The 7,899-nt window shown below is 39.8% G+C and overlaps 1 protein-coding gene across 1 annotated transcript in view; it reads right to left on the bottom strand.

Annotated features, from left to right (window-relative positions):
• Positions 1–4,048: 4,048 nt before the first annotated feature.
• Positions 4,049–7,899, bottom strand: part of erap2 (endoplasmic reticulum aminopeptidase 2) — a 12,108-nt gene continuing 8,257 nt past the window's right edge. Inside the window, exons 11-20 of the mRNA XM_015027578.1 lie at positions 7,829–7,897; positions 7,556–7,731; positions 7,376–7,455; positions 7,111–7,294; positions 6,861–7,017; positions 6,600–6,784; positions 5,747–5,908; positions 5,068–5,208; positions 4,774–4,855; positions 4,049–4,426 (exon numbers count right to left, since the gene is read on the bottom strand). Coding sequence (XP_014883064.1) covers positions 4,280–4,426; positions 4,774–4,855; positions 5,068–5,208; positions 5,747–5,908; positions 6,600–6,784; positions 6,861–7,017; positions 7,111–7,294; positions 7,376–7,455; positions 7,556–7,731; positions 7,829–7,897 — 1,383 coding nt within the window. The 3' untranslated portion in view covers positions 4,049–4,279. The remainder of the gene's footprint in view (positions 4,427–4,773; positions 4,856–5,067; positions 5,209–5,746; positions 5,909–6,599; positions 6,785–6,860; positions 7,018–7,110; positions 7,295–7,375; positions 7,456–7,555; positions 7,732–7,828; positions 7,898–7,899) is intronic.

Genomic DNA, 7,899 nt, shown 5'->3' with positions numbered 1-7,899 from the left:
ACAGACATCTCCCATCAAAACTCATTGAGCTTAAACTGTTTTGCAAACAAGAATGGGGAAAAACTTCACTCTGCAGAGACTAAAAGATTTACATATCTTACTGTGAAAGTGAGTTCTGCAAAGTACTGCCCCCAGGGGGGGAGAGGGTGTTGAAAAGAAATACATGCAACATTGGTATCATTTTCATCCTGCTTTGCAAGAACGCACATCTTTGTGTTAGTCTCTCACGTAAAATACCAAGAAAATATGTTGAAGGTTTTGGTTTTAAGTGAAAGCTTCTGCAAGGCAACACAGGATCGAGTCCCAGTGTAAATTCATAAATAAAAACAACAGGAGGGGGGCATTATGCTGTTTGGCAAACTGTTACAAACATTCATCATATTCACCAGCACATCTGTTTGGTAACAACTAGATCATGTCACGAAATGTGTAATTTTAGCTTTTTTCAATGATGAAAATATGAACCGGCATACTGGAAACGTGTTGGAGTCTTTGGCCAGATCCACCACATCAGGCTCTTCTTCAAACATGCTGTTCTCGATCATGTTCCTCGGCAGGTTAGCTCGCTCTGCGAAGCACAAAGAAAAGAAAACAAATGATTCTCGAACGGGAAATTGAGCCGTGTGTGAGAGAGGTGTACCCAAGCAGAACACAAAGTGAGTTTGATCTGTTTATGTTTGCAGACTTTGAGGGCTGAATTTTCTCATAACATGGTGACATATATGCAGTATTAATATGAACACTTGCTTCACCATTTCTACAGTTTCCTGTTAGTTAAAGGTATGCTTTCTACCTTTCCCCCCCCCAGCTTTGTGGCACCTTGACCTAGATAAAACAGGTTTGCCAACCTGCACAGACATTTCAGTTCGCAAATAATTAAGATGGTTATCACTGAACAAATCTCACTGAGGTGGTTTATTTAGCTGCACAAAATCGAGCAACTACAGAGCCGTACAGCGGTTACGCCTCGATTGCTGAAGCACAAGCAACAGATTCACCGTCTTTGATTCGTCATGTGCAAAGCCTGAACGGAAAAAACCTTCACTTCCTCAAACCAAAATGCATCTTCAGCAACAGGAAAAGAATAAAGCTTTGTCTTACTAAACGGGTGCCATTTTCGGCCAGACAGACTCTTTACTCCCAAAGTAATTTGTGAAACAATCAGAAGCATGTTCGGCTTCCTAATTCAATAACTCCATAACTAAGATACTGTGCACTGTGTCCTGACAATCTAGCCATGCTTTTATAGGTGATGAGCAGGGCATTGTATTATAAATCTGATGGATGCGAGTGGAAAGCAGAAACTGTAAACACCTTCTAAAGACACACTGTTCACTTTAAGCTGATGGCAACAAACACAGCTGGGGTTTAACTCCACAAAAATATGTCAGCAGCCAAGGCAAGTGAAAGCAGTATCATCTGAGTCTGTGTTTGCTTAGTTATAGTGTTTCTGATATGACTTCAACACAGTCTCTCTGTCTGGACAACGCTGCTGTGGCATGAACGTCTATTAATAGGCAAGGAGCTAAGTGAACTAACGGGCGTGGTGATTTGTATCCAAATAGAAAAGACTGCAGGCATCCGTCCAAAGATGTAGCTTCTTTATTGTCACTCCAGTTACAATTCTTGATGCAAACAAACTGAGCAATCAGTAAACTTCAAACTTAAAACTCTTCTTTAATAATACAGTTGCTAGGCTGTTGAACTACTGCAAGAAAAACTACTACTGAAAAAAAAAGAAAAGAAAAAACCATTCTAGAAAGTTCTAACACATTAAGGCTCTGATAAGATGCTGTCAACTATGATTGAAAGGCTGATGGGCCAATCACAGTCCGGACAGGCCTACAGGGCACTGTACAGTGAACTAGTGGTGTTTTCCACACTAAGTAGCTCAGTGCTGTGTAATGTCCAGAAGAGTTTATGACAAAAATAATAGCCAGTCAGTCACATTATGCTATGGATTTGATGACTTTTAACACCTGTGCGGTATTGCTATATTATCACTGTAAAATGCAATAAATGTAACCAAAAAGACATGTTTGAGTGTGAGAGGGAGTGAATCGGTTTATTGCCAAACTAGGCCAATATAGTTTACATATTGGCCTATGTGTGCCAATATTGCTGCTTGTGGCTTTCGTGTTACTCAAAACATTTAGCATTGTTACTCTTACTGTCAAACCTAGCAAATGTATTCATGCTGCTTTAACATTTGACCACATTGTGACCACAAACTATGATGCATTTTATTTGGAGGGGAGAGAGGTTTGCAATACACCAACACGCATAACTGTATAATTTTCTCAATGCAGAACTGTAAAACATACTGGCGGCAGCAGCATCATGCTGTAGGGCATTCAGCTGAGACCAGGAAGTTGGTTAAGAGTTGATGAGACGATGGATGCAGCAATAGATAGAGGCGTTTCCTTTCTCTACGGAAACACACGACTTTGTGTCTATTTATATAACATAATCACCTCCAATATATGTTCAAAATTATTGTTTTAAAGTGAAAAAATGTGGAAAACCTAGAAGGGTATGATTACTTTTACAATAATCCACAGTTACATATGGATCAGTAGCTACAGTTTGTTCCTATGTTCAGCTCATGAACACACAACATAAACACCACATCTCTGCAGAGCAAAGGTTAGAGTAGTTAGAGGTTGGTTTTGACATTCTTTCACTGTCTGATCAAAAATCTGATTGTGACATACAAGTTTGCTCTTGTGTCGAAAAAAAAAGAGACAAACTCACAACCAAGATCTGTCAGAGATAAACAAAATAGGTAAGTTTTGAAAAAACTGATTTTTTTTTTTTCACAGTTTGCTTTATAGCTGATGCACTGTTTGCTTTAATAACGCCCAGGGACAATATAAGTGGTTTGAAACTATTTTATAACTCTTTATAAAACATTTCCAGTTATAAACTAATAGGCTTCAACCTGAGTAAACACCGCAGCAGTACTTTCACTTTGAACAGGAAAACAATTTCCTGCTTTTGTTTCATAAGCCATCTTATAAATCCTAATCACAACGTTGTTTAGCTCATCATATTTAGTCTGCTTAGCATCCAGCAAAGTCAGTTAATGTAGCTGTCACCGTGTCACCGAAACACACCGACACGACAGTCATTAGCTGGCCTGCTGCTGGTAGCTAAAGACACTGCTACTCACCATCTTCCGTCCTTACCTGCATTGTTACTGTCAAACAAATCCATGGTGATTTATCTGAAAGACTCCCTCTTGTCCAGAAAGAACTGGGAAAACTCTGGACGTTCAAGGACGTCCGACCGAGGACCAAGGCGATGTTTTCTGGCTAGCCACAACCCACCGCAGGCTCACAGTCAGTATCAGCAGCTTCCCCCCACTGTCACAGACTGAACAGCATTCAGACGACTAATGTTAGCCGCTCCCAACTTTACCCCTCATGGTTTGCTTTTTAAGGAAAACGGGTAAACAGAATAGATTTGTCTTTGTACTTAGCTACTTAAAACCGCGAAAACAAATCTCAATTCAAAGTCTTAGGCCAGCTACAGTTGGATTAAATGACAGTTTTCCTCCAATCCCGACCAGTTGTTGACAACGTTCCGTCAAGTTGCAGGGATAACATCTAATTGGATGATACTGTCCGGGGGCGGAGCTAGCACGCTATACGTACAAATGTGCCTGAGTAGTTACTGTATTTGTTTAGCATCTGCAGGGTTTGCGTTGAAACAGTGGGTTACCGTCGACCATTTTCACCAAAAATATGCAACAATCCATCTCTAATGGCAGGCAGGTTTGTTTACTAGGTATTTGTCAAAATTGAAGATCAATATAGAATATAGCTTTTATACTTGTTTATGCTTAATTTGTCATAAATTTGATCATTTTTCATCTTTGAGCAGAACATTAATTGATAATCCTATATTATTAATTTTTTTTCAGTATTACTATTTTTATAGTATATATAGTATAATCTATAGTATATCTTTGATTCGAGTGCCTTTGCTTTTAAAATATAAACCCCAGTTAAAACAACACAAAAAAGATGCAACAAGTTGTAGTGAATCCATTTATTTTCTAATAATTAACTTTGCTTTCTCTTTGAAACACAATGACAACAAAAAGTCCATGATACCCACATCCTGTCATCTCCCATATAACTCTTTTACTCTAACAAAAAACATTCCAGACATTTACAATTTCCCATTTACAAAACTGTTTCATTACCTAAAATATAGGTTTCACTTTCAAAAATTCTCAAAAATATTTGATGCTTTTTTTCTCCCCAGATAGCTGTCATTTCATCTGCTCATTCAGCCAGTTTCTCAGTGTTTCCAAGTTCCTCTGAACCCAGCGAATATTCTTCTGCACATTTTCCAAGGCAAGTTGTGTTGCTCTCAGCTGAGAAGACTGCTCTTTGATGGATTCAAAAAACAACTGCACCTTAGGGACAAAACACATGTAGAGATAAATTACCTAAATAATTAGCTTCACAACAAGTTTTCAGCTTAGTTTATGTTCAGGAATTAGACTCAAGACAGGCTCAACAAGTTCCACCAAGGACTAGTCCAAGTAAATGCTTTCCCACAGAATGACCAATTTCTACTTGCAATTACTTTGTATCTGAAGTCAATTTAATATGAAAATCTGCATAATAATAATAATAATAATAATAATAATAATAATAATAATAATAATAATAATAATAATAATAATAATAATCTTTAAAATAAAGTTATTACATTCTATAATACACAAAGGTATCAAAAGATTACTAAAGATTAATTTACTTCAGTGAGCTCCTCTGGAGATGAAAACTGCCCTGTGGTCCCAACAATCATGGTCCTGATGCAGGAGGAGCCTAACTGAAACCTGTATATAAGAAAGAAAGGAGGAATGTATCAGAAATCCAAAAACTTAAGAGTAATAAACCCCAAGTCTGCTCCAGCAAATAATGGACTGTAGTGCAAATAGGTTTAGAGATCATTCATCTGAGATGCTTGATGGGCAAAAAGCAGCTCCTAGAAAAAAACAAGAGGGGCACCTTGATGGCATCACATGTTTTGAAAATGAGTCATACTGACTTTTCAACCAATGTGTCCCAGTTCTGTTTGACAAAGTTCCAGGCGAGATAAAGTCCCTTTGGATTACGGGCCACCATCCAAACAACATGAGACAGGTCCTGTGATCGGATCACCTCTCCTTCCAGACCCATTGCCAGCAGTCTGCAAAATAAATATACACAAGACCAGCATTTATGACACCAAGCTTTACTCAACGTTTGTGTATTCTAAAGCAGAGCTCCCCAACCCTGGTCCTCAGGGCCCACTGTCTTGCATGTTTTAGGTCAGGGCTTTTCAAATCCAGGCCTTGAGGTCCTGCATCCTGAATCAAATGACTGAATTTCCTTCTTGGCATGCAGTTAGGTTCTCTGGAGTCCTGGTGATCTGATTATTTGGCTGAGGTGTTTTTAAGGAGAAACACATCTAAAAGCTGTAGAACACCAACCCTCAAAGTCTGGCTTTAAGTGTTTCCTTGTTGCTGCAGACAAGGCACACCACTAAAGAGGTAATTCAGTCATTTGAGGCAGGTGTGCTGTAGCAGGAACACATCTAAAGCATGCAGGACAGTAGACCCTGATGACCAGGGTTCGGAACCATTGATATAAACAAAAGCAGCTGCACAGTGATGAGTATAATTATTTTGCCACAAGATGGCAGCACAATCAGTTTGTAAAAAAAGCAAGAAAAAGGCCTCCAGCACCTTTGCAGCTTGTCTGTGTCTTTGGTCGTTGACAAAGCAAAGAGGATCTTATTTTTCTGCGCTTCAGAGAGGGAAATCTTGTACGTGTTTAGGAGCGAGGTCCAGCCATGGTCATCCTGAGCCCCCACTGAGAACACTGTCTCTGCCACATCTGTAGGTAAGCTTTAGTGAACAAAAGCACAGACAGTTAAGTTAGAGACTGAAGTGACTTTGCACTTAACATGGTTGTCAAGCAGAAGAAACTCAAACAGCCACTTGTTAATACTAATATATGCCGAGTACCATATTTGAATGCAAATGTATCAACCCAGAAGCAGTGGATGTATAGGAGCTAATAGGTGCAAATCCAGTCAGGTAAGAAGAGGAAGCTGAGGCTGAAATTATATGTAAAATTGGGCAATAAAAGATTGGAAGCCTGGTCCAATGAGTGTTAGATAAGGCTGAAATGTTCAGATTTTAGGGCCATAATTTGTCATGAACAACATGAAAGCATGTTGTTTTATGTTCCATTCTATCTTGTGTCGACTATTAAGGCTGCCAACCTGAATACTGTTGCTGTTCATACCCCTTTAACACATATACTGTGCCATGTCACCAATCTCAAACCTCAAAAACTAACAACATGACATTAAGGTCACTGTGCTCCCAGAGCCGCAGCAGTCACCAGATCTCACTGCTACAGAGCTCCTTCAGTGGCGGAAAAGGAGATTCACATCATGGATATACAACCCACAAATCCAGAGCGAATGTGATAAGGTGTCATGTCAATATGGACCAAAATCTCTGAGAAATTTTTAATGAAGTGAGTGGTGTGCATAGAATAGCATTTTGTGATAGTTTGACTCAAACAAACTTTAATGTTCCGTTGGAATGGAGCCAGTCTTTGAAATGTTGGTTTGCACGCTCCAGACACGGTGGGTATTCCAGGTGACAAGCCAGAGACAGGACCTCCGACCTCAGGCGTCGCTCAGACACAGTGCCGCTGTCACTCCATGTCTGCTGGTCGATGACGGCACGGAAAAACTGCAGGATGTACTTCTGCTCAGAGACAGAAAAACAGTCACATTCAGATAATTTAACGTTTAGGAAATACTTTTATGTGTTGCTCTCTTACTTCCAGGTTTTTAGTTAAAGTGGGCTCATCTCTCTTCTCGATAATGTGGTAGAAAACTTCCAGATAAGCCAGTCCTTGAAGGAGAGGCACTGTGTGTTTCTCAAGTTGCAGATAACCAATCAGGTCCAAAGCTTTGTTAAGTGGGAGGTGCCCCGCTCTTTACAAAGATAGAAAACAAACATTTTTAGTTTCTTTGCAGGCATACAGGAAGTATTCCTATTATTTAAAATGTGCAAACATGCTTCCTTACGTGACCAGCTGAAATGCATTGTGTATCAAGTGAGTCCTGTCCTTGTAGCTCAGAGCTGTGTGATTTTCCCGCAGTAGTTTAGCCATCACATCCCAACCATCATCAGCATAATGAACCACGTAATAGCCGGTCATATCTGAGTTTATTTTCACCCAGCTGGCTTCTTCTCCTATGTGTACACTGTCTATATAAAAAAAGCAAGTATTGAGTTATTACCAAGTTAAAAACAACAGAATTTCATATTGGATGCTTTTTTATTTCCTACCTGTGGGAGAAGTCATCATATGTCTGTGGATGGTGCTGGAAATATCAGTCTTGTATGTCAGAGGAATATGCCACAGGAAGCTATTAAAAAAGATGCATGTAAACCTCAAATTGTGTTCATTTTACAAAATAAACCCAAACTGAGAAAGGCACATTGCGCTGCTAATAGCTGTGAAGTTACCCCTGTTGCACAGCTTGCCACTGAGGATCAGAGGGATGAACTGTCCTCAGAAATCGATCCTGTCGAAGAAGCAGACGAGGCCCCTTCCTGGTTACAGTCACCAGAGGAATCCCTTTCTGTAAAGTCCAAGTGTTCATCATGGCTGTCAGGTTGAGGTGTTCCCCTGCAAACAGATACTGTAGGAGGACATAAACAGTCTGTTCCAGCAAACACAATAAAGTGTAAATGTTGTAACATCAAGATGGTGAATGAAGGTTTGGATGTTTTACTCACTGCGTTCTTGGGGGCCTGGTCACTGCTGTAACAGTGTTTGGCTGAGGTAAAGTCATCTTCTGAACATGTCT

The sequence above is a fragment of the Poecilia latipinna genome, unplaced genomic scaffold, assembly GCF_001443285.1.
Source record: "Poecilia latipinna isolate Pla-1442-1.1 unplaced genomic scaffold, P_latipinna-1.0 Scaffold104, whole genome shotgun sequence".
NCBI classification, from domain to species: Eukaryota; Metazoa; Chordata; class Actinopteri; order Cyprinodontiformes; family Poeciliidae; genus Poecilia; species Poecilia latipinna.
The sequence above is the reverse complement of the archived record's forward strand: the minus strand, read 5'-3'. Positions and strand labels throughout refer to the sequence as shown.